This window comes from Bufo bufo, chromosome 1 (assembly GCF_905171765.1).
Source record: "Bufo bufo chromosome 1, aBufBuf1.1, whole genome shotgun sequence".
Lineage (NCBI taxonomy): Eukaryota > Metazoa > Chordata > Amphibia > Anura > Bufonidae > Bufo > Bufo bufo.
This window is the reverse complement of record NC_053389.1, coordinates 768,089,781-768,117,462: the sequence shown is the minus strand read 5'-3', so window position 1 is coordinate 768,117,462 and position 27,682 is coordinate 768,089,781. Positions and strand designations below refer to the sequence as shown.

Here is a 27,682-nt window from a genome sequence, read left to right as displayed (position 1 = left end):
CTGGTGGCAGTTGAAGATTTAAACTGAGCGCGTGCGACCATCTCAGTGAGACTGACCAAAAAAAATAAGGAAAAGAACAAACAGCAGGTGGCGCTATACAGATACATTTTATTGAATAACTCGGTAGCTATGCTAAATTTTTAATTACATACAATTACAAAAGTGTTCAGATCCAGGAGCTGGTTGAAAAAATTTAAAATATGCTTCGTGACACAACCCCTTTAACCACCTCAGCCCCCAGTGCTTAAACACCCTGAAAGACCAGGCCACTTTTTACACTTCTGACCTACACTACTTTCACCATTTATTGCTCGGTCATGCAACTTACCACCCAAATGAATTTTACCTCCTTTTCTTCTCACTAATAGAGCTTTCATTTGGTGGTATTTCATTGCTGCTGACATTTTTACTTTTTTTGTTATTAATCGAAATTTAACGATTTTTTTGCAAAAAAATGACATTTTTCACTTTCAGTTGTAAAATTTTGCAAAAAAAACGACATCCATATAGAAATTTTGCTCTAAATTTATAGTTCTACATGTCTTTGATAAAAAAAAAATGTTTGGGTAAAAAAAAAATGGTTTGGGTAAAAGTTATAGCGTTTACAAACTATGGTACAAAAATGTGAATTTCCGCTTTTTGAAGCAGCTCTGACTTTCTGAGCACCTGTCATGTTTCCTGAGGTTCTACAATGCCCAGACAGTACAAACACCCCACAAATGACCCCATTTCTGAAAGTACACACCCTAAGGTATTCGCTGATGGGCATAGTGAGTTCATAGAACTTTTTATTTTTTGTCACAAGTTAGCGGAAAATGATGATTTTTTTTTTTTTTTTTTTTTCTTACAAAGTCTCATATTCCACTAACTTGTGACAAAAAATAAAAAGTTCTATGAACTCACTATGCCCATCAGCGAATACCTTGGGGTCTCTTCTTTCCAAAATGGGGTCACTTGTGGGGTAGTTATACTGCCCTGGCATTCTAGGGGCCCAAATGTGTGGTAAAGAGTTTGAAATCAAATTCAGTAAAAAATGACGAGTGAAATCCGAAAGGTGCTCTTTGGAATATGGGCCCCTTTGCCCACCTAGGCTGCAAAAAAGTGTCACACATCTGGTATCCCCGTACTCAGGAGAAGTTGAGGAATGTGTTTTGGGGTGTCTTTTTACATATACCCATGCTGGGTGAGATAAATATCTTGGTCAAATGACAACTTTGTATAAAAAAATGGGAAAAGTTGTCTTTTGCCAAGATATTTCTCTCACCCAGCATGGGTATATATAAAATGACACCCCAAAACACATTCCCCACCTTCTCCTGAGTACGGAGATACCAGATGTGTGACACTTTTTTGCAGCCTAGGTGGGCAAAGGGGCCCATATTCCAAAGAGCACCTTTCGGATTTCACTCATCATTTTTTACAGAATTTGATTTCTAACTCCTTACCACACATTTGGGCCCCTAGAATGCCAGGGCAGTATAACTACCCCACAAGTGACCCCATTTTGGAAAGAAGACACCCCAAGCTATTCCGTGAGGGGCATGGCGAGTTCCTAGAATTTTTTATTTTTTGTCACAAGTTAGTGGAAAATGATGATTTTTTTTTTTTTTTTTTTTTTTCATACAAAGTCTCATATTCCACTAACTTGTGACAAAAAATAAAAACTTCCATGAACTCACTATGCCCATCAGCGAATACCTTGGGGTCTCTTCTTTCCAAAATGGGGTCACTTGTGGGGTAGTTATACTGCCCTGGCATTCTAGGGGCCCAAATGTGTGGTAAGGAGTTTGAAATCAAATTCTGTAAAAAATGACGAGTGAAATCCGAAAGGTGCTCTTTGGAATATGGGCCCCTTTGCCCACCTAGGCTGCAAAAAAGTGTCACACATGTGGTATTGCCGTACTCAGGAGAAGTTGAGGAATGTGTTTTGGGGTGTCTTTTTACATATACCCATGCTGGGTGAGATAAATATCTTGGTCAAATGACAACTTTGTATAAAAAAATGGGAAAAGTTGTCTTTTGCCAAGATATTTCTCTCACCCAGCATGGGTATATATAAAATGACACCCCAAAACACATTCCCCACCTTCTCCTGAGTACGGAGATACCAGATGTGTGACACTTTTTTGCAGCCTAGGTGGGCAAAGGGGCCCATATTCCAAAGAGCACCTTTTGGATTTCACAGGTCATTTTTTACTGAATTTGATTTCAAACTCCTTACCACACATTTGGGCCCCTAGAATGCCAGGGCAGTATAACTACCCCACAAGTGACCCCATTTTGGAAAGAAGAGACCCCAAGGTATTCGCTGATGGGCATAGTGAGTTCATGGAAATTTTTTTTTTTTGTCACAAGTTAGTGGAATAGGAGACTTTGTATGAAAAAAAAAAAAAAAAAAAAAAATCATCATTTTCCACTAACTTGTGACAAAAAATAAAAAATTCTAGGAACTTGCCATGCCCCTCACGGAATACCTTGGGGTGTCTTCTTTCCAAAATGGGGTCACTTGTGGGGCAGTTATACTGCCCTGGCATTTTCCAGGGGCCCTAATGTCTGGTAAGTAGGTAAATGACCTGTGAAATCTGAAAGGTGCTCTTTGGAATGTGGGCCCCTTTGCCCAGCTAGGCTGCAAAAAAGTGTCACACATCTGGTATCTCCGTACTCAGAAGAAGGTAAGGAATGTGTTTTGGGGTGTCATTTTACATATACCCATGCTGGGTGAGAGAAATATCTTGGCAAAAGACAACTTTTCCCATTTTTTTTATACAAAGTTGGCATTTGACCAAGATATTTATCTCACCCAGCATGGGTATATGTAAAATGACACCCCAAAACATATTCCCCAACTTCTGCTGAATACGGAGATACCACATGTGTGACACTTTTTTGCAGCCTAGGTGGGCAAAGGGGCCCAAATTCCTTTTAGGAGGGCATTTTTAGACATTTGGATACCAGACTTCTTCTCACGCTTTGGGGCCCCTAAAATGCCAGGGCAGTATAAATACCCCACATGTGACCCCATTTTGGAAAGAAGACACCCCAAGGTATTCAATGAGGGGCATGGCGAGTTCATTGAAAAAAAAAATTTTTGGCACAAGTTAGCGGAAATTGATTTTTTGGATTTTGTTCTCACAAAGTCTCCCTTTCCGCTAACTTGGGACAAAAATTTCAATCTTTCATGGACTCAATATGCCCCTCAGCAAATACCTTGGGGTGTCTTCTTTCCAAAATGGTGTTATTTGTGGGGTGTTTGTACTGCCCTGGCATTTGAGGGTCTCCGCAATCATTACATGTATGCCCAGCATTAGGAGTTTCTGCTATTCTCCTTATATTGAGCATACGGGTAATGAGATTTTTTTTTTCCGTTCAGCCTCTGGGCTGAAAGAAAAAAATGAACGGCACAGATTTCTTCATTCGCATCGATCAATGTGGATGAAAAAATCTCTGCCAAAAAAAGAAAAAGGAGGGGAAAGGCGTCTGCCAGGACATAGGAGCTCCGCCCAACATCCATACCCACTTCAGCTCGTATGCCCTGGCAAACCAGATTTCTCCATTCACATCAATCGATGTGGATGAATAAATCATTGCCGGGATTTTTTTTTTTATATATACAAAGTGTTTGCCAAAGTATATGAACACCGCCACCTCCTCAGCTCATATGCCTCAGCAAACATATCTTTTACTGCAGAGGAGAAATCTCGTCTTGCAGCGCCGCATACACCGACTTGCGTGTAATCTGACAGCAGCACAATGCTTCTGTCCGAATGCACATCAGTGCTGCAGCTGGTCGATCGGTTGGTCCACCTGGAAGGTAAAAAAAACAAAACAAAAAAGAAAAAACCAGGCCGCAAAGCAATAACTTTATTAACTTTAGAACAGAACATATTAACTTTTTTAAACTTTTTTAACTTTTTTACTTACCGGTAATTTTTTTTTTGTTTAGTTTTTTTTACCTTTATAGAACAAACCTCTCCTTCCCCATGGGACAATGTGCAAAGCGCAAATCGCCCAAAGATGTGGCGAAGTACGTTATGCACTTTATCCCAGGTGAAAGGAGAGGTTTGCAGCAGCTGAGAGTAAAAGGGCCCTAATAGCCCTGTGTGCCTGTCCTGTGAGATGCAATCCCTATGCTAGGTGTACCTGTGTGTGGTACTTCCGGAAACACTCTCCATAGCATAGGGCAGGGTGGTCAGCACAGTCAGGACAGAAATAGCGGGTGTCACGCCTTATTCCACTCCTGCTACAGACACGACATCTTTTTCGGGGTGACGGTTGGGTTGAGGTACCAGGAACGACACTGGGGAAATGTCGCTCGTGTAGACGGCTAACTACACTGGGGGATGGGGCCACGGAACCTCCTGGGTAAAGGAGGTTCTCGATGATCTCTTCCTGGAATTTGAGGAAGGATCCTGTTCTCCCAGCCTTACTGTAGAGAACAAAACTATTGTACAGCGCCAATTGAATTAAATATACAGACACCTTCTTATACCAGCGTCTGGTTCTGCGGGAAACTAAATACGGAGACAACATCTGGTCATTGAAGTCCACCCCTCCCATGAGCGCATTATAGTCGTGGACACAGAGGGGCTTTTCAATGACACGGGTTGCTCGCTCAATTTGGATTGTCGTGTCTGCGTGAATGGAGGAGAGCATGTAAACGTCACGCTTGTCTCTCCATTTCACCGCGAGCAGTTCTTCGTTACACAAGGCAGCCCTCTGCCCCCTTGCAAGACGGGTGGTTACAAGCCGTTGGGGGAAGCCCACGCGACTAGTTCGCGCGGTGCCACAGGCGCAAATCCGTTCTAGAAACAAATGCCTAAAGAGGGCCACACTTGTGTAAAAATTGTCCACATAAAGATGGTACCCCTTGCCGAATAAGGGTGACACCAAGTCCCAGACTGTCTTCCCACTGCTCCCCAGGTAGTCAGGGCAACCGACCGGCTCCAGGGTCTGATCTTTTCCCTCATAGACACGAAATTTGTGGGTATAGCCTGTGGCCCTTTCACAGAGCTTATACAATTTGACCCCATACCGGGCACGCTTGCTTGGGATGTACTGTTTGAAGCCAAGGCGCCCGGTAAAATGTATTAGGGACTCGTCTACGCAGATGTTTTGCTCGGGGGTATACAAATCTGCAAATTTCTGGTTGAAATGGTCTATGAGGGGCCGAATTTTGTGGAGCCGGTCAAAAGCTGGGTGGCCTCTGGGACGGGAGGTGGTGTTGTCGCTAAAATGCAGGAAACGGAGGATGGCCTCAAATCGTGCCCTGGACATAGCAGCAGAGAACATGGGCATGTGATGAATCGGGTGCGTTGACCAATATGACCGCAATTCATGCTTTTTTGTCAGGCCCATGTTGAGGAGAAGGCCCAAAAAAATTTTAATTTCGGAAACTTGGACTGGTTTCCACCGGAAAGGCTGGGCATAAAAGCTTCCCGGGTTGGCGGATATAAATTGTGTGGCATACTGGTTGGTCTCTGCCACGATTAAGTCCAAGAGCTCCGCAGTCAAGAACAGCTCAAAAAATCCCAGGGCCGAACCGATTTGAGCCGTCTCAACCCGAACTCCAGACTGGGCGGTGAAAGGGGGAACTACAGGTGCGGCTGAAGTTGGTGACTGCCAATCAGGGTTTGCCAGCACCTCAGGGATTCTAGGGGCTCTACGGGCCTGTCTTTGCGGTGGCTGCGACGGGGTAACTAGTGCACGTGCCACCGTACCAGCTTCAACTGCCCTTCTGGTGCTCGCCACGTCACCATGTTGTACGGCAGTGCTGGTACTAGGTCCAGGGAGGGCTGCGCTGCTGGTGTATGCCTCACCACGTGATCCGGCAGCGACAGCCCCACTCTGCTGCTCTTGAAGCGGATCCTGCACAACCTGTGGTCTAGCGACACGGGCCTGGTACGCCTGGTGCTATCAGGGACCTCCACCTCCTCGTCCGAACTTTGGGTCAGAGAGCCACTGCTTTCCACAGGTTCATATTCTGACCCGCTAGATTCATCAGATGAGGGTTCCCACTCCTCATCCGACTGGGTCAGAATCCTGTAGGCCTCTTCAGAAGAATACCCCCTGTTTGACATTTTGGACTACTAAATTTAGGGGTATTCCCTGAGACTACCCAAGAAAAAAAGCAAACCTGTCTTACAAAGGGGAGGCTAGCGAAGTACCGGAGGCCGCTGCGGTTGATAAAAAATATCAAAACTGATTTTTTTATCGCCGCAGTGCGTGTAAAATGAATGTGCAGTGATCAAAAAATATATATTTTTTGTCACTGCGGTGGGGCGGGCGTGGGTGAACGCACGTGTGGGCGACCGATCAGGCCTGATCGGGCAAACACTGCGTTTTGGGTGGAGGGCGAACTAAAGTGACACTAATACTATTATAGATCTGACCGTGATCAGTTTTGATCACTTACAGATACTATAAAAGTACAAATGCTGATTAGCGATACGCTATTCAGCGAATAAAAGTGACTGCGGTGCGGTGGGGTGGGCGCTAACTGACGCTAACTACCTAACCAAGGGGCCTAAACTATCCCTAAAACCTAACAGCCAATACTAGTGAAAAAAAAAAAGTGACAGTTTACACTGATCACTTTTTTTCCTTTCACTGGTGATTGACAGGGGCGATCAAAGGGGTGATCAAAGGGTTAATTGGGGTGCAGGGGGGTGATCTGGGGCTAAGGTGTGGTGTTGGTGCTACTCACAGTTCAGTCTGCTCCTGTGCTGGATCCAACCGACGAAAAGGACCAGCACAGGAGCAGACAAGCCATATAACAGATCATATTTACTAATATGATCTGTTATATGGCTTGTGATTGGATTTTTTAAAAATCGCCAGCCTGCCAGCCAATGATCGTTGCTGGCAGGCTGGTGACTAACTTGTTCTTTAACTTTTGCCGGCCCGCGATGCGCATGCGCGGGCCGGCTTGGAGCGAAATCTCGCGTCTCGCGAGATGACGCGTATATGCGTGACTGTGCGCAGCGCTGCCACCTCCGGAACGCGAATCTGCGTTAGGCGGTCCGGAGGTGGTTAAAAGGGACAACCCCTTTAATCTACTTGCTCCTCAATGCTAAGTGCCCACTGGGCGCTACTGAAATTAGTGTGTAGGCCAATATACAGTACCTTCCGCTGAGGCCTCATGCACACGAACGTATGCAGAACCATTCATTTCAATGGGTCCACAAAAAAATAAAAACTGTTAGGGCTCATCCACATAACGCATTTCCTTTCCGTGTCCGCTCCGTTTTATTCTCGCGGAATGTATATGTATGCAGAACCATTCATTTTAACGGAATTTACTCTGTGTGGGCTCGGTTTCCGTATGCCCGTTCCGAAAAAAAGAATAGAGCATTGTCCTATTATTGTCCGCATTACAGACAAGGATAGGAAATCTGGATATATACAGTCGTGTGCACGAGGCCTAATGCACACGTCATACGGACAGCAGTGTGAACCTATCCCACTCCGCACATAGTGAAGGAGCAGTAAATTCCTCCCTTATCTGCTCTGTAACAGGATAATAGCAGCCGCCATCACAGGGCTGAGGACTCGCTCGGCTTCCTTCAGGTAACTGCGGACAGACATGGTCAGGCAGATAAACAAGCCATTGTCCACCGGAGCCCGCTCCTGTGCGGAGAATACGCCCTGTCCCACTAGAGGAATGTCAGATCCTAAACTGGGAAGACGACCCAAAAGTAAACTCCATGGAGAAGCCCGTCTCATCACAGCGTTTACTAATTTATTGGCAATTAAAGTTTTTTTTTCTTCTGGAGTTCAATATTGATGATGACCTATCTGATCGGTGAAGGGCTGACTCCCAGCCCACCTCTCCCCCCACCGATCAGCAGCTGGAAGAGGCCGCAGCCTCCTCACAGCTTACTAAGCACAGCGCCGTACATTGCATAGTGGCTGTGACTGGTATTGCTGCCAAGGCCCATTCACTTGAATTAGGACTGAGCTGCACGTAGACCATGTAACTAATGAATGTGACGTCACTGACCCAGGAGGAGAGACCACATTTCTCACCGTAGCACCACGACCTCTTCACACGGCTGATCAGCAGGAGTCAGACCCCCACTGATCAGATATTGAAGATATAGGTCAGGGGTCAAAAACGTTTTAAACACGGTAGTGCGTGTGCCACACGTGATATGTAAATTAACTCTGCTCAATTGCATACAGCTATGATCGTCCACTGTCTAATGACAGCTTGAGGTAGCTTGAAATAAACACTGCTGCTTTGTTCCTTCTCCATGCTTTACACTGCAGCTCCGGTTAGAAGCTGGAAGCCAGTGCATGACTTCCATTGCAGGACGGAAAAACTACAAGCAACTAAACCAGCTGATGAGAAATCAAGGATTCAAGCAATTGTCAGATATATACTGCGGGAAATGACCTGCCGTAAGGAGTGAAGTCCACACGGAATTCTCTGATCACCCAGGCACAATGCCTTTTAGGTCAAGCTCAGCTGAATGTAATGCGATTCCTTTCAGTTGGCGATCCGTTGTTTTTATTCGGGAGAAAAAGTACTTTTGATCTATATGCAAATGAGCTGCTAAGTGCACCAGGGGCGGGCTCAAGCCTTTCTGTGCACCCTTATTCCTCCTGCTTCCTCAGCCAGCCCCTCCCCCTCCCCTTCTTGATTCGCAGGGCCAGGTTCCTGCACGGTAATTGATGGATATACACGAGTGCCTACCTGGTTCATAAGTTCATAGTGGTCTCCGTTTTTGGTAGGAGAGCGAATGACGGGCAGTGCCATCACATCAGTCACCAGGGAATGGCGCCCCTTTTGCCTTTGCTATACTGCGGCCATGACCCACTCAGTAGACTATCGCTTCTACCCGTGTGGTCATGTATCAATGGGATGGGAAATGAGCTTTCTAGGAATGGAAAGTAAGCGCCCCCTGTGTAATGTCAGAGATGATGGGAGTTATGACCGCGTGCCACGGCCCCGCTCACCATCGCCTCTCCTCAGGAAGCAGCAGCTCCCGGCAGGCCAAGAGGTGTCACTTTTTTTGGGAAATGTTCTCAGCATGCCTTGTTCCGGGATGTTAGACATATTTATGTTATCTGGGCAGGAAACCAACTTTCCTCTAGTAGTGACCAAACCACGAGACCGGTCTGGGGAGACGGGAAAACAACCGAGTGACGCAACCGCCCAGCAGGAGAGGTCTGGGACAGCGCTGTGTGCAACCTCCGGCGCTCCAGCTGTCGTAAAACTACAACTCCCAGCATGTACACTTCCTCTGCTCTTCTCAGAACTCTCACAGAAGTGAATGAAGCGTGCTGGGAATTGTAGTTTCACAACAGCTGGAGTGCCGACGGAGTAGAGGATCTCACAGTAGTATCTAGTGAAAATACACAAAAAGGGGTGGGTGCTGGGGGGCACAACAAACCAACGAGCCTGAAATGATGATATCGTAGACTGCTGCCCAATGGTCCCGCCAGAAACACGATCCGGTCCCTAAAATCTAGAAAAAAAAGAGAGACTTGTACAGACGCTGCTCGCTGATCGGCAAGTTTCTTTTTTACCGTCTTTTTAAGTATATAGGAGCCTAGCGTTCGTCGTAAATGACACCCATTATTTACAGGCGGATGCTGAAACCCTGTCCTGATCATGCCCGACAGAGATGGCTCCCATATACTGCAACGAGCACAGCGCCTGCATGAGCAGGACTAACCTAGGACAGGTTTTCAGCCTCTAGAAGAAGTTTCTCCATTCACTGACTGTAAACACAGATCTTGAAAATAGTAAGAAATTGAAACGCAAAGTAAATAAATAAAAAAATCAGAAAATTTTCATTCTACTGTAGTGAAAAGGATTGTCCCATCTGGAATGTGTGGGTGGCCACAAATATCCCCAGAAGCCTCCTTAAATTTTGGCTGCGCTGATTTCTCCAGAGGTCTATCATATCTATCATGTGCAAGGGGCTGTCGGGATAGGAATTTCGCAGGTTTTCCAACCATTTTTTTTTTTCTCTGTACTTTTTCTCTGTACTTTCACACAATTTCACTTCATTTAATAGAGAATGGTGTCACCAGCAAATGTCTAAATCACTTCATTTAAAAAATTTGCCTGCATCCACCTGAAAAATAGCTGAAAAGTTATGGCCACTCGGGATCTCACTTCCACCTAAACTGCAGTCCACGGTCTGTTAGACAAGCTAGCTGAGATTGTGAGCCTGATAGAAGAACTGCTTCTGAAGAACAGAGAAGCTCCTGTGTGTCTGTAATTATGATTCCCCCTCCTTATCTGTTCTGTGAGCTCCAGAGCTGAAAACAAATATAGTGGGAAGTAAGGGGAAGGAAGTCTCAGCAGTACAGTGCTGGCACACTTCCATAGAAGGGATTACCACCCTGCTTGTGAGTGAAATGCATCTAGCTGTGCAGCAGAGACAGGGAATAATATGGCAAAAAAAAATTAAAAAAAAAATATATATATATATATATATATATATATGAAAGCCCAAATATAACTGTTCCTTCATAGTTATGATTGTACAAAGAAGCACAGCCATTATGCATTTTTTTATTTTTGAAAACTACGCTTTAAGCCTGTCCCTTTGGACACTCCCTTTACGGCTTTATTCAAAGGCTGCAATTGGTCTTCAGCCTTTCCTGCGGGGTCCTAATGGGATCCAATCCTGTTATCCTGTTTTTGGTACTAAATATATGGCTTCCATGTGGAGCCATATTACGGCCGGCTGTGTAAAGCAGGGATAGAAGCATGTAAACCACCAGTACAATACAAGCACAACAGGACTATTCCCAGCCACCGGGGCACGTGTCTGCTCCTATGTACTACCATGTACGACTGATGACATGGGAATGAAGCTCTGGGATCACACGACTTCCTGAGGATGAATGAGCACCCTGCAGTGAATAGCAGCTTGTGTAAACACCAGCCGCATGCTGCTAAAGCCCATCTAATCCTATTAAGACAAATATGACAAAGCCATTGTTTCATACGGGGGATCATAAATGCAGGGCTAGTAAACCCGTATAAATGTGCAATAACAGAATACAGAACGCCTAGACAGGAACATAACTGGGGAAGGTTTTAGAGGTGGCATAGTGTGCACCTGCCTAAGGGCCCATTCACACAACCGTATGGTCGCCATGCCCATGTCGCTTTCTGCAAAACACAGCCACCAGCCGTGTGAACTCCACTTCGCAGATGCAGACCCGGTGACTTGAATGGGTCCGCGATCGGCAAGATATGGCAAAAGATAGGACATTTTTTTGGGATCGGAAGCCCACGGAAACACTTGGAAGTCCTTCCGTGTCCTTGCCTCCGCTCCGCAAAAGATAAGACATGTCCTATCTTTTGTCGTATCTTGCAGATCGCCAACCCATTCAAGTCAAGATATTAAGGGCTTACCTGTGCATCGCCGGACGGGTGAGTCTACCTTACTAAAGATGGCAGCCCGCATATGTTCGCTGGCAAACACTGCGAACTGACCATCACTGCATCCAAATACTACCATACAGTGCCCGATATATCCCATATAATTCTGTCATCCAATGCCCAGATAAAACTGCCATTCAATTACAAATTAATACCGCCACACAACACCTAAATTGCCCCAAGAGGAGATGCCATAAATATCCGATAGATGTGCCAACCAGCTCTGGAGCCCACACCTTTTGTTTAGAAAGGGGGGAACTCCCCGACTCAATGCTGCCAGGATGCGACGGGCAGCGGTTGTCGGGACTATGGAAAAAGCCAAGCAGGCTGTGCCACGCTATGTCCACAAGTCCCATACAAGTGAATGGGCTCTACGGCTGCAAGCCACGACGTGACTGTGAAGAGGGTGCTGCACTGCGCCAACATGACATGGCATTCGCCACATCTAGATTTTCGGATCTATAGCTGAAAACGTAAGAACAGGCAGCGCTTCATTCCTCCCAACACAAGAAAACATGCAGGTCATTTACCGACAACCAAAGTATTTTTAGTAAATGATTAAATATGTATGACAACTGAGACCACCATAAAAGCGCCCGCCCGCTCAATACTAAGAAACGCCTCAAAAGGACCAGCGAATGTCATTCTACATAGAAATCCAGATCCGTTTTGGGGAACATGTCTGACAACCAATAAAGTTACCATTCTATTCCCCGGAAGTTGTCACCTAGGTCACTGTATGTTACACAAGAATAGTCCTCTCATTTCATCTGCTCGTCCATCTCCAGCCCTGTACTGCGCGTGCGCCGAACGCACTGCTGAAAGATTTGATCCACATTGCCTGGCCCTGTCAGTCAAAGTGGTGGGAGCACCGCCAAAAAGGAGTAGACCCTCTAGGTGCAATGGAAATGCACTCGTTGCACCAGAGGGCTCAATAGTAACTAAAAAAAGGATTATTTCTCTGAACAGGGGCGATGGATCAAGATGGCACAAAGGCCCCTTTCAGACAAGCGAGTGTCACGCTGCGGACTCGCAACGCAGCACCCGTCCTGAACTTCCAGGACTGCCGGGGTCGCATAGCATTATATTGATTTATGAAGCTATTTAACCTTTAGATGTCTGGAATGTACTGGATAACACTGACATATTGCTGTCAGGCCTAGGTATACTGGAATCAGTGGAGAAGCGCACAGGGAGAAGGTATGTGGTGACAGAATCCCTTTAAAGCATCATTTTCAGGTCCCTTATAAGAAGGCAGACAAGGACAGACGGGGAGACGATGAGATCAGAGATATATAATGAAGCAGGACTCACAGGCTCTCTCTCTCTTTCTGTGTGGTCGGGGGAAGCAGGACTCACAGGCTCTCTCTCTCTCTGTGTGGTCGGGGGAAGCAGGACTCACAGGCTCTCTCTCTCTCTGTGTGGTCGGGGGAAGCAGGACTCACAGGCTCTCTCTCTCTCTGTGTGGTCGGGGGAAGCAGGACTCACAGGCTCTCTCTCTCTCTGTGTGGTCGGGGGAAGCAGGACTCACAGGCTCTCTCTCTCTTTCTGTGTGGTCGGGGGAAGCAGGACTCACAGGCTCTCTCTCTCTTTCTGTGTGGTCGGGGGAAGCAGGACTCACAGGCTCTCTCTCTCTTTCTGTGTGGTCAATGGAAGCAGGACTCACAGGCTCTCTCTCTCTCTCTCTCTGTGTGGTCAATGGAAGCAGGACTCACAGGCTCTCTCTCTCTCTGTGTGGTCAATGGAAGCAGGACTCAGAGGCTCTCTCTCTCTCTGGGTGGTCGGGGGAAGCAGGACTCACAGGCTCTCTCTCTCTCTCTGTGTGGTCAATGGAAGCAGGACTCACAGGCTCTCTCTCTGTGTGGTCAATGGAAGCAGGACTCACAGGCTCTCTCTCTCTCTGTGTGGTCGGGGGAAGCAGGACTCACAGGCTCTCTCTCTCTGTGTGGTCAATGGAAGCAGGACTCACAGGCTCTCTCTCTCTCTGTGTGGTCAATGGAAGCAGGACTCACAGGCTCTCTCTCTCTGTTTGTGGTCAATGGAAGCAGGACTCACAGGCTCTCTCTCTCTCTCTGTGTGGTCAATGGAAGCAGGACTCACAGGCTCTCTCTCTGTGTGGTCAATGGAAGCAGGACTCACAGGCTCTCTCTCTCTCTGTGTGGTCGGGGGAAGCAGGACTCACAGGCTCTCTCTCTCTCTCTGTGTGGTCAATGGAAGCAGGACTCACAGGCTCTCTCTCTCTCTGTGTGGTCGGGGGAAGCAGGACTCACAGGCTCTCTCTCTCTTTCTGTGTGGTCGGGGGAAGCAGGACTCACAGGCTCTCTCTCTCTTTCTGTGTGGTCAATGGAAGCAGGACTCACAGGCTCTCTCTCTCTCTCTGTGTGGTCAATGGAAGCAGGACTCAGAGGCTCTCTCTCTCTCTGTGTGGTCGGGGGAAGCAGGACTCACAGGCTCTCTCTCTCTCTCTCTGTGTGGTCAATGGAAGCAGGACTCACAGGCTCTCTCTCTCTCTGTGTGGTCGGGGGAAGCAGGACTCACAGGCTCTCTCTCTCTCTCTGTGTGGTCAATGGAAGCAGGACTCACAGGCTCTCTCTCTCTCTGTGTGGTCAATGGAAGCAGGACTCACAGGCTCTCTCTCTCTCTGTGTGGTCGGGGGAAGCAGGACTCACAGGCTCTCTTTCTCTCTCTCTCTCTGTGTGGTCAATGGAAGTGGGACTCACAGGCTCTCTCTCTGTGTGGTCAATGGAAGCAGGACTCAGAGGCTCTCTCTCTCTGTGTGGTCGGGGGAAGCAGGACTCACAGGCTCTCTCTCTCTGTGTGTGGTCAGGGAAGCAGGACTCACAGGCTCTCTCTCTCTGTGTGTGGTCAATGGAAGCAGGACTCACAGGCTCTCTCTCTGTGTGGTCGGGGGAAGCAGGACTCACAGGCTCTCTCTCTCTGTGTGTGGTCAGGGAAGCAGGACTCACAGGCTCTCTCTCTCTGTGTGGTCAATGGAAGCAGGACTCACAGGCTCTCTCTCTCTGTGTGTGGTCAGGGAAGCAGGACTCACAGGCTCTCTCTCTGTGTGGTCAATGGAAGCGGGACTCACAGGCTCTCTCTCTCTCTCTGTGTGGTCGGGGGAAGCAGGACTCACAGGCTCTCTCTCTCTTTCTGTGTGGTCAATGGAAGCGGGACTCACAGGCTCTCTCTCTGTGTGGTCGGGGGAAGCAGGACTCACAGGCTCTCTCTCTCTCTGTGTGGTCAGAGAAGCAGGACTCACAGGCTCTCTCTCTCTGTTTGTGGTCAATGGAAGCAGGACTCACAGGCTCTCTCTCTCTCTCTGTGTGGTCAATGGAAGCAGGACTCACAGGCTCTCTCTCTGTGTGGTCAATGGAAGCAGGACTCACAGGCTCTCTCTCTCTTTGTGTGGTCGGGGGAAGCAGGACTCACAGGCTCTCTCTCTTTGTGTGGTCGGGGGAAGCAGGACTCACAGGCTCTCTCTCTCTCTGTGTGGTTGGGGGAAGCAGGACTCATAGGCTCTCTCTATATGTGGGCAGAGGAAGCAGGACTCGCTGGCACTTTCTATATATTGGAGGGGGATACAGGACTCGCTGGCTGTTCCTATAAGTTGTTTGACTCAAATGAGAGAAAATTATATATCCCTGAGCTCAATGTCTCCCTTCTGTCCGGCCCTCAAATAGAAGACCTGGCAGTAGCACTTTGCAGACAGGTCATTAAACTTGGTAAAGGTGAAACGAAAGGTTGGATCCATTAGCTCACAGCTCCACTCACTAAAATGCAGAAAGTCACGTGGGTGTTACGGCGGTCCCAACTTGTACGTTCACGTTTTCTTAAGCCGGTATTTGTTTTTCTGTGTTTTCCAATGCAAAATAGCGTTTGTTGTTTTATTTGAGTATCACTGTCATCTACTGTATTTGTCCTCAGCGTACAAGGTCAGGAGGTCCTCCTGCAGGTCAGCGTACAAGGTCAGGAGGTCCTCCTGCAGGTCAGCGTACAAGGTCAGGAGGTCCTCCTGCAGGTCAGCGTACAAGGTCAGGAGGTCCTCCTGCAGGTCAGCGTACAAGGTCAGGAGGTCCTCCTGCAGGTCAGCGTACAAGGTCAGGAGGTCCTCCTGCAGGTCAGCGACGCTGCCTTCTCAAACTGCTGATTGGCGGGGGTCCTGGGTGTTGGACCCCCGCCGATCAAATGCTGATGATCTATCCAGAGGATAGATCATCAGTTAAAACAAACTGCAGAACCCCTTTAAGATAGCTCCACAGTATGAGGGCACTGCAAGTTCCCTTAAAAAAAAAAGCAATCAGCGGTCGCTACAGCAATCACCTCCACTGTATGGGGACACGAGATCTCTACAGCAATCACCTCCACTGTATGGGGACACGCGATCGCTACAGCAATCACCTCCACTGTATGGGGACACGCGATCGCTACAGCAATCACCTCCACTGTATGGGGACACGAGGTCGCTGCAGCAATCACCTCCACTGTATGGGGACACGAGGTCACTGCAGCAATCACCTCCACTGTATGGGGACACGAGGTCACTGCAGCAATCACCTCCACTGTATGGGGACACGAGGTCACTGCAGCAATCACCTCCACTGTATGGGGACACGAGGTCGCTACAGCAATGACCTCCACTGTATGGGGACGCGCGATCGCTACAGCAATCAACTCCACTGTCTGGGGACATACGGTCGCTACAGCAATGACCTCCACTGTATGGGGACACGAGGTCGCTGCAGCAATCACCTCCACTGTATGGGGACACGAGGTCGCTGCAGCAATCACCTCCACTGTATGGGGACACGAGGTCACTGCAGCAATCACCTCCACTGTATGGGGACACGAGGTCACTGCAGCAATCACCTCCACTGTATGGGGACACGAGGTCACTGCAGCAATCACCTCCACTGTATGGGGACACGAGGTCGCTGCAGCAATCACCTCCACTGTATGGGGACACGAGGTCGCTGCAGCAATCACCTCCACTGTCTGGGGACACGAGGTCGCTGCAGCAATCACCTCCACTGTATGGGGACACGAGGTCGCTGCAGCAATCACCTCCACTGTATGGGGACACGAGGTCGCTGCAGCAATCACCTCCACTGTCTGGGGACACGAGGTCGCTGCAGCAATCACCTCCACTGTCTGGGGACACGAGGTCACTGCAGCAATCACCTCCACTGTAGGGGGACACGAGGTCGCTACAGCAATGACCTCCACTGTATGGGGACACGAGGTCGCTACAGCAATCACCTCCACTGTATGGGGACACGAGGTCACTGCAGCAATCACCTCCACTGTATGGGGACACGAGGTCACTGCAGCAATCACCTCCACTGTATGGGGACACGAGGTCACTGCAGCAATCACCTCCACTGTATGGGGACACGAGGTCGCTGCAGCAATCACCTCCACTGTCTGGGGACACGAGGTCGCTGCAGCAATCACCTCCACTGTATGGGGACACAAGATCACTGCAGCAATCACCTCCACTGTATGGGGACACAAGGTCGCTGCAGCAATCACCTCCACTGTATGGGGACACGAGGTCACTGCAGCAATCACCTCCACTGTATGGGGACACGAGGTCGCTGGAGCAATCACTTGTCCCACAGGAAATCATTATTCCTCAGCAGGAGATCCGTATGTGCACAGTACGATCTGCTGCATGAAGTTTTCTGGCGCTGGCAGAACGACATGTTCGCTCATTCAGCGCATGATTGCCACCGTCTTTTAAACAGGCCAATTATTGGCAACCAGTGTTTCTACAAACCCTCATCCCGGATAATCGGCCGGATCATCCGTCCACGGAAAAGGACCTTTAGCCTTACTACAGTGGTAGAGAAATTTACAAGGCCATAAAGACACGAAGCGCAGAGCAATAAACCTATAGATGGCCTGCAGTGTACACCGCCGATGGGTCACTAGGTAGAAAAATACGGTAAGTGGCGTCAGATAACGGGTACAGTATACCGGACAGCAGATCTTCTCTATTCTTCCTTTTCTGTCACATTCTTAAAAATTTATATTGCGATAGATGATCGGGTGACTACTGATACGGGCACTACCATAGCTCCAGCCTAGGTTGTCACCCGGGATATGGTGGATCTCTATCATTACTGTCACGAGGGTGTCAAGAGCCACGCCTGACTCCGTTGTACCCGGGGTCAGGAGGTCGCAGTCTATGTAAGATAGGGCTGTTTCCTTATTGTAGCTTTCTGGGTTTGCTTTACAACCCTTTTGGCTCACTCAGGGATCCGTAGCTTTCTCCTCAGCTGTTCCTTGTCCAGCACTCCCAAACCTCCTTATATTCCCCTCTCACACTCCTCTGGTTGCCAGATATAGAGCTTCCTGCCTGGACATCTATTCTGACCCTCTGGAGCTGTGTTGCTGCGTTCTCTGGTAGTTGGTCCAGAACGCTACCCTCCGGATCCCTGTTGGGCCTTGGTGGTCAGCTGTGGTCGCCCACCTGGGTGTATGTGTTTGTCTGTATTGTCTGTCCTCTCCCTGGTGTTTCCCTCTTAGTGTCAGTGGTGCGGACTAGCGATCCCACCGGCCCGTTCACTATCTAGGGCTCATTTTAGGGAAAGCCAGGGTTTAGGCACGTGATCGCCGCACGGGTGAGGAACCCGTCTAGGGACGTCAGGGCAGTCAGGTGCCAGCCGCAAGGTGAGTCAGGGGTCACCACCTTACCCTCTCCCTTGGGCAGGGCTTTCCCTTTTCCCTCCCTGTGCGTGACGCCGGTCATTACAATTGCATACCGGGGTATTCTGGTTCCAGCCAAGGAGGGTTATCCTTTGTACGTTTTTTCTGTGTCTCCATCACATGACCGGGAGAGATCTTTATGCGCTGGGACTAAACAATAAATGGTCCTTTTCAAAGAATACAAGCAGAGATCTTGAAAACCGCAAATTGATACAGACGATACATTAGGGAATTGTATCACTTTACATTATTTAAAAAAAAGTTAATTTCCTCGTGTGCAGGGCTCATGCACACAAATGTATTTTTTTTCTTTGTCCGTTCCGTTTTATTTGCGTCCCTTAGCAGAACCATTCGCTTCAATGGGTCTGCAAAAAAAAACGGAAATGACTCCATGTGCATTCCATTTCCGTATGTCCGCATGGCTATTTCGCAAAAAAGATAGAACATGTCCTATTATTGTATGCTACAGGAATTGCTACAACGGATCCGCAAAAAAGTCTTGCGCTCCGCAAAATACGTTGGGAGATGGCTCGTTGCTATGGAAACCCTGGCGCTTTTTCTCAGACAACTGTGTCTACTAAAATCTCATCCGCTTTTCTACGACTGTAATACAGTGCGGACGTTCTGCCTCTAAACTCTGGGCAGAAAATCCACAGCGTATTCCCCTCCCCCAACGTGAACAAACACTAAGATTAACAGCTGCCAGTGTCTCTCACTTGGACAATGAACGCACAGTCACCTACCCGATCCTTAAGGTAGGTTCACACAATGTTTTTGGCATGTGTTTCATCACAGGTTCGATCCTAAAAACCGGTCGAGTCTGCGCTGAAACCGCCTTCTGTTGTCTTCAATGGGAGGCCGTGCAGCAGTTCATGTGGCCAAGGATTCTTACTGTACGGTTTTCCAGACCGCACCGAGAACGCTTAGGTCCATTCTCGACGCGCTTATGTAGTGAACGCCTTTCAAAGCCGCGGTGGCAGCCAGATTACGGTTTATATGATTTAGGGGATGCCCACCGCCCAGCTCGCAGCTAAATTTTCTAACCCTAAATAATACCAAATTGGGCTGGCTCACAGTAATTTGCGTCAACCTATAAAAAAAATTACACTTTCATATAATAGTTCACATCGACTTTTACTAACATACAGAAATTACATTTGCATATAGACCATAAACGTCAAATATTGAACTGTCCCTTTAAATGTGGAGCTCACGGAAAATTTATAAAAAATTAAAATATTAAAACAGCAATTGCCTCATAATCTATTCAAGTAGTACTTTTATTCCGGCCGCCTCTTGGTATGCGCTGCCGTGCTGCTGCCGGAACTCCGCCCCGCTTCCATTATAGTCAATGGGGCCGGAGCGGCAATCCGGGGGCACACGTGCACTAGCGGCAGCACGGATCCGACAGGCTGTTCACCCGCCGGAGATCAGCCACTAGTGTGAAAGTACCCTAACCAAGTCCGTATACATGTATGTTTAACCAACCATAATTTAAGGGGTTATCCCATCTTAGACAATGGGGGCACATCACTAGGATATGCCCCCATTGTCTGATAGGAAATTATCAAGTCAATAAAACAGTTTATTACCGACATTGTTGATCACATGCCCAGAATGAACAGATAAGGCAATTGCTGTTGTTATATTTGAATTTTTTTATCATTTTTGCGTGAGCTTTGCATTTAACGGGACAGTTCAATATTTGACGTTTATGGTCTATATGAAAGTGTAATTTTTGTATGTCACTGAAAGTTCATGTGAACTATTATATGAAAGTGTCATTTTTTTTATAGGTTGATGCATATTACTGTGAGCCAGCCAATTTGGTATTATTTCAGATTACGGTTTAGCTCCGATTAATGGTGATGTGTGAGGAGGACTATGACATAGTGGGAATAACTGAGACATGGCTGGATGATAGCTATGACAGTGGGAATAACTGAGACATGGCTGGATGATAGCTATGACAGTGGGAATAACTGAGACATGGCTGGATGATAGCTATGACAGTGGGAATAACTGAGACATGGCTGGATGATAGCTATGACAGTGGGAATAACTGAGACATGGCTGGATGATAGCTATGACAGTGGGAATAACTGAGACATGGCTGGATGGTAGCTATGACAGTGGGAATAACTGAGACATGGCTGGATGATAGCTATGACAGTGGGAATAACTGAGACATGGCTGGATGATAGCTATGACAGTGGGAATAACTGAGACATGGCTGGATGATAGCTATGACAGTGGGAATAACTGAGACATGGCTGGATGATAGCTATGACAGTGGGAATAACTGAGACATGGCTGGATGATGGCTATGACTGGGCGGTTAATGTACAGGGTTACAGTCTGTTTAGGAAGGATCGTCAAAACCGGAGAGGGGGAGGGGTCTGCATTTATGTAAAGTCCTGTCTAAAGCCCACACTCCGTGAAGATATAAGTGAGGGACATGAACATGTGGAGTCATTGTGGGTAGAGATACATGGAGGAAAAAACAATAATAAAATACTAATAGGAGTTTACTATAAACCACCTAATATACCAGAGTCTGCAGAAAATCTGCTACTGAACGAGATAGACGAGGCGGCAAATCATAATGAGGTGGTTATTATGGGGGACTTCAACTACCCAGATATAGACTGGGAAACTGAAACTTGTATATCTCATAAGGGAAACGGGTTCTTGGCAATAACCTCTCCCAACTGGTTCAGGACCCAACTAGAGGGACGGCCATACTGGACTTAGTATTAACCAATAGACCTGACAGAACAACAGATGTGTAGGTCGGGGGACACCTGGGAAATAGTGACCATAAAGTAATAACCTTATCATTCAAAAGAGCGTTTCTTCAGGGAGGAACAAAAATACCAAACTTCAAAAAAGCTAAATTTAGCCAACTAAGAGAGGCCATAGGCCTAACTAACGGGGACGAAGTCCTCAAAAATAAAAAAATACAGCCACAAAATGGGATATTTTTAAAAGCATCCTAAAATCTCATTGTGAGAGGTACATACCGTATGGGAATAAAAGGTTAAGGAACAAAAAGAAACAAATGTGGATAAATAGAACTGTAAAGAAGGCAATAAATGACAAAAAGAAAGCATATAAATCACTAAAACAGGAGGGTAGCACGGAAGCACTGAAAAACTAAAAAGGAAATAAATAGAACATGTAAAAAACAAATAAAAGCAGCCAAACTAGAGACCGAGAGATTAATTGCCAAAGGGAGTAAAACTAACCCTAAAATGTTCTTCAATTATATAAATGTTAAAAAGTATAAATCTGAAGGTGTCGGCCCTTTAAAGAGTAATGAAGGGGGAGTCGCAGAGAGCGACAAGGAGAAAGCAAAGCTGTTAAATATTTTTTTCTCCACTGTATTCACTGAGGAAAATAAACTGTCAGATGACATGCAGAATGTGAATATAAATTCCCCATTAAAAGTGTCCTGTCTGACCCAGGAAGAAGTACAGCGGCATTTTAAAAAGATTAAAATGGACAAATCACCAGGACCAGATGGCCTACACCCCCGTATCCTAAAATAATTAAGTAATGTCATAGCCAGACCCTTATTTCTGATATTTTAGGACTCTATAATAACAGGGAATGTTCCACAGGATTGGCGGATAGCAAATGTGGTGCCAATATTCAAAAAGGTCGGTAAGTCGTGGGTAAACAGTTTGAAGGTTTTCTAAGAGATGCTATCTTGGAGTACCTCAATGAAAATAAGCAAATAACGCCATATCAGCATGGCTTCATGAGGGATCGGTCATGTCAAACTAATTTAATCAGTTTCTATGAGGAGGTAAGTTCTAGACTAGACAGCGGCGAACCAATGGATGTCGTATATCTGGACTTCTCCAAAGCATTTGACACTGTACCGCATAAAAGGTTAGTATATAAAATGAGAATGCTCGGACTGGGAGAAAACGTCTGTATGTGGGTAAGTAACTGGCTCAATGATAGAAAACAGAGGGTGGTTATTAGTGGTACACACTCAGATTGGGTCACTGTCACTAGTGGGGTACCTCAGGGGTCAGTATTGGGCCCTATTCTCTTCAATATATGTATTATTGATCTTGTAGAAGGCTTGCATAGTAAAATATCAATTTTCGCAGATGACACTAAACTGTGTAAAGTAATTTACACTGAAGAGGACAGTATACTACTACAGAGGGATCTGGATAGATTGGAGGCTTGGGCAGATAAGTGGCAGATGAGGTTTTAAGGGCTTCTGTCACCCCACTAAAGTCATTATTTTTTTTTGGGCTAGTTAAATTACTTATATTGCGATATATGAAAATATAATGGTCTTACTTACTTTGATTCAGCAGTTTCTTCTAAAAACAAAGTTTTATAATATGTAAATTAGGTCTCTACCAGCAAGTAGGGCGTCTACTTGCTGGTAGCAGCTGCAGAAAACCGCCCCCTCGTCGTGTTAATTGACAGGGCCAGCCGGGATCGCCTCCTCCGGCTGGCCCTGTCGGCATTTCAAAAATCGCGCGCCTGTGTTCATTCGGCGCAGGCGCTCTGAGATGAGGAGGCTCGCCTCCTCAGCACTCCTCAGTGCGCCTGCGCCGATGACGTCTTCTATTTCGGTGATGTCATCGGCGCAGGCGCACTGAGGGAGTTCTGAGGAGACGAGCCTCCTCATCTCAGAGCGCCTGCGCCGAATGAACACAGGCGCGCGGTTTTTGAAATGCCGACAGGGCCGGCCGGAGGAGGAGATCCCGGCTGGCCCTGTCAATCAACGCGACGAGGGGGCGGTTTTCTGCAGCTGCTACCAGCAAGTAGACGCCCTACTTGCTGGTAGAGACCTAATTTACATATTATAAAACTTCGTTTTTAGAAGAAACTGCTGAATCAAAGTAAGTAAGACCATTATATTTTCATATATCGCAATATAAGTAATTTAACTAGCCCAAAAAAAAAATATGACTTTAGTGGGGTGACAGAAGCCCTTTAACACTGACAAATGTAAGGTTATGCACATGGGAAGGAATAATGCAAGTCACCCGTACATACTAAATGGTAAAACACTGGCTAACACTGACATGGAAAAGGACCTAGGAATTTACTGAACAGCAAACTAGGCTGCAAAAACCAGTAATATAATGGGTTGCATCAAAAGGGGCATAGATGCCCGTGATGAGAACATAGTCCTACCACTTTACAGATCACTGGTCAGACCACACATGGAGTACTGTGTACAGTTCTAGGCTCCTGTGAACAAGGCAGACATAGAGCTGGAGAGGGTCCAGAGGAGGACAACTAAAGTAATAACTGGAATGAGGTAACTACAGAACCCTGAAAGATTATCCACGGCTCCAGATGGCGACCAAAATGGTCGCCAATGCGACTTAGAATTTACAAATGGCGACAAGACTTTTTAGTCTTGTCGCCATTTGCGACTAGACCCGCCGCGGCAGCTCTGCTCAATACAGCGGCGGGGCACAGGAGATGATCGTTCTCAGCAGCGCAGGAGGAGTCTCTCCCTCCCCCCTGTGCTGCTGCTGCTGCTGCCGCTGCCAATAAGAAGAGGCAGGAGGAGGAGGAGGAGGGGCTGTGGCCACTGCGCCACCAATGAAGAAAACTGACCTGTAATACAAATACAGGAGGCGGGTGCCGGAATCAAATAGCCGGCACCCGACATCTGACAGGGGGCTGCGATCAGCGGCAGTTGAGTTAACCCTTCAGGTGCGGTACCTGAGGGGTTAACTGTCGCTGATCGCAGCTCCCTGTCACAAAGGTCGGGTGTCGGCTATTTGATTCCAGCACCCGCCTCCTGTATTTGTATAAGAAACGTTGGTGGAACAGTGGGAAGTGCCAATGAGGGTTAAAAAAAAATAAAAAAAATAACTCACCTCCTCCAGTTGATCGCGTAGCTGCCGGTCTCCTGTTCTTTCTTCAGGACCTGTGGTGACGTCACTGAGCTCATCACATGGTCCATTACCATGGTGATGGATCATGTGATGAGCACAGTGATGTCACCACAGGTCCTTTGACAGGTCCTGAAGAAAGAACAGGAGACCGGCAGCTACGCGATCAATTGGTGAGGTGAGTTAATTATTTTTTTATTTTTTAACCCTCATTGGCACTGCCCACTGCGCCACCAATGTTTATTATATTGAGGGGGGGCGCACTGCGCCACCAATGTTTATTATACTGGAGTGTTGGGGGGGGCGCACTGCGCCACCAATGTTTATTATATTGAGGGGGGGCACTGCGCCACGAATGTTTATTATACTGGAGTGTTGGGGGGGCGCACTGCGCCACCAATGTTTATTATATTGGGGGGGCACACTGCGCCACCAATGTTTATTATGTTGGGGGGGGGACGCACTGCGCCACCAATGTTTATTATATTGACCTTCTACTACGCATTCTGTATTAAAGAATGCTATTATTTTCACTTATAACCATGTTGTTATAAGGGAAAATAATACAGTGAATAGACTGTCATCCTAGCAACCATGCGTGAAAATCGCACCGCATCCGCACTTGCTTGCGATTTTCACGCAGCCCCATTAACTTCTATAGGGCCTGCGTTGCGTGAAAAACGCACAAGTGATGTGTGAAAATCACCGCTCATGTGTCACAGAAGTGAACGGGTCCGGATTTAGTGCGGGTGCATTCCGGTATTTTGCAAGCCGGATCCGGCACTAATACATTCCTATGGGGAAAAATGCTGGATCCGGCATTCAGGCAAATCTCCAGTTTTTTCGCCGGAGATAAAACCGTAGCATGCTGCGGTTTTATCTTTTGCCTGATCAGTCAAAAAGACTGAACTGAAGACATCCTGAACGGATTACTCTCCATTCAGAATGCATGGGGATATGCCTGATCAGTTCTTTTCCGGTATAGAGCCCCTGTGACGGAACTCTATGCCGGAAATGAAAAACGCTAGTGTGAAAGTACCCTAAAATATTAAGTTTAAATCCCCCCTTTCCCAATTTTACATATAAAATATATAAACAATAAATAAACATATTACATAGCGCTGTGTCCGAAAAGTCCAAACTATTAAATTATTAAAAAATATCTCCTATGCGGTGAGCATTCGCCATTTTTTAGTCACCTTGTCACCCCAAAAAATAGGATAGGACTTTTCTATTATGGGCCGAACGTTTCATAAAATGCGAAATGCAAGCAGCTTTTTTTGGTGTTTGTTTGTTTTTTTGGGGTTTTTTTGCGCGGTATTGAGTATCGCAATACTTTTTTATGGTGACGAAACCGAATCAAAATTTTGGTTTCAAATCAACCCTACGCCGATCTGATCGGTGTAGCGTTGTCACGATACCAAAATTTTGATTCGGTTTCGATTTGGCGACTAAATTTTTCAGTTCAGGAGCCAATGGCTACTAGGTATTTTTTTTAGTCTGGAGCACTGTTATCAACATTAGGGTTATTCACTTTAGAAAAAAAGACGACTGAGGGGAGATCTAATTACTATGTATAAATATATCAGGGGTCAGTACAGAGATCTATCCCATCATCTATTTATCCCCAGGACTGTGACTGTGACGAGGGGACATCCTCTGCGTCTGGAGGATAGAAGGTTTGTACACAAACATGGAAGAGGATTCTTTACGGTAAGAGCAGTGAGACTATGGAACTCTCTGCCTGAGGAGGTGGTGATGGTGAGTACAATAAAGGAATTCAAGAGGGGCCTGGATGTATTTCTGGAGCGTAATAATATTACAGGCTATAGCTACTAGAGTTGGTCCAGGGAGATATTCTGATTGGAGTCGGGAAGGAATTTTTTATTCCCCTAAAGTGGGGAAAATTGGCTTCTACCTCACAGGGGTCTTTGCCTTCCTCTGGATCAACTTGCAGGATAACAGGCCGAACTGGATGGACAAATGTCTTTTTTCGGCCTTATGTACTATGTTACTATGTTATGTACTATGTTACTAAAGAGAGAGCGGGACAACGCCATTTACAATGAAAACCCACATTAGAGACCGCCAACGTCAAAATCCATGGTGTGAACCTACTGTTACTTTCCAGCATTCACTGATCATGATGGGAAGGATGCCATCGATTACCAAACCCTATATAAGCTCATGCACATACGCAATATACGTTCACCGGCTGTGTGCGCAACGTTTCACGGATGCAGACGCATTCACTTTAATGGAGGCACGGAGAGAAACCCCACAAAAGCGCTCTGTATTGGTTTCGTGGGGTTTCTCTCCGTGCCTCCACAAAGGCAAAAAAAATAAAACATGCTCTATTTTTTTTGCAGTGCGGACGGATCGCGGACCTATTCAAGTTGAACGGCTCTGCATCCATCAGCGCCGGCCACACGGATGTTTCCCGTACATTGGGGACAGCAATCTGCGGTCTGCAATGCACGGCACAGGCAGCACACACAGATCTGCCCCTTATCTTATTGGCTGATCATTATTAACCATTTCATCAATGACAACCAAGAAGAACACAAAGCCGTTTTTTGGTTTTTTTTGCGGATCCGTCTTTTGCGGACCACAAAATACATACAGTCATGTGCATGAGACCCTATGATGTGCAACTTTAAAAAAAAAAAAAAGGCATCTCTCCATGCCAGGCAACCCCCTGGTCCACGGAACATTGCACTCGCCCCAAACATCTTATCACTGTGCGCCATTTCATACAAAGAGACTTAAAACTGACACCAAAACCACCGCCAATGACACATTTCCCCCCCTGTAATACTCATACCTTCAGCTGTGTGAGCACGACAAGGTCAGGAAAGACCACCATTCACTGACAGCAAACAGAGATCTTGTAAGTGAAGAAGAACTGATAGACAGTAAACATTAGAAAGTTGCACAGTGGCTAATGCCCACTAGAGCGCTGCTGGGAGGCTTACCTAGGGCCAGAGAGCAGGTGAGGAGCAGGACAATCCCGGGGTACAGGGTGGCACATTTGCCCACAGCGGCCATGGCATGTAAATGTGCAGACAGCTGATGGATAGTGCAGCACCTTCTTCTCCAGAGCTGCAATCACTGCACTGCACACGCCTAACTGAGCCTCATAGTCCACAACACGATATCAGTCTATTCTTCCAGCTGATTACCCCCCAGATACAAAGCAGCCCCCCTAAAGTTATCCCCAGTCTGTGCCCTGACTACTTAACTTCCTCTTTCGCCAGAGGAGCCTCTATACCCCCCTCCCCGGCAGGATGATGCTCACCCCTACGTCCCGCCTCTGCCTCACTTCTCCCATAGAAGTTCACACACACCACCCACCCCAGCTGATCACTCCCTGACCTCAATAATCCCAGGGCGCACGCGCGGCTGACTGTTTAGCCTCAGCAACAGCGACACCTGGTGTTCATATCGCGAACTGCAACTCACATTATTTTTGCATTGAGTCGACATAACGGCAGCAGCCGTAATCGTTCTCAGCCAGTCAGATAAAACATAACGTGACACCGGCTTATAATACAAGAAAGAAGCGCCGGTAAATGACAGTGGACGCTTTATCCGACAGCTAAAACTACATCGTTTATAGGAGTAGGTTCACTCAAAGTGTGCTGCTGAAAAATGTCTGTTTGATTTCCTATGAAGTCGCCAT

At 47.0% G+C, this 27,682-nt stretch overlaps 1 protein-coding gene across 1 annotated transcript in view; it reads right to left on the bottom strand.

Annotated features, from left to right (window-relative positions):
• Nucleotides 1–27,290, bottom strand: part of ADAM9 (ADAM metallopeptidase domain 9) — a 111,122-nt gene extending 83,832 nt beyond the window's left edge. The window contains exon 1 of the mRNA XM_040414752.1: nucleotides 26,976–27,290. Within this exon, the coding sequence (XP_040270686.1) occupies nucleotides 26,976–27,048 (73 nt within the window). The 5' untranslated portion in view covers nucleotides 27,049–27,290. The remainder of the gene's footprint in view (nucleotides 1–26,975) is intronic.
• Between the last annotated feature and the right edge of the window lie 392 nt (nucleotides 27,291–27,682).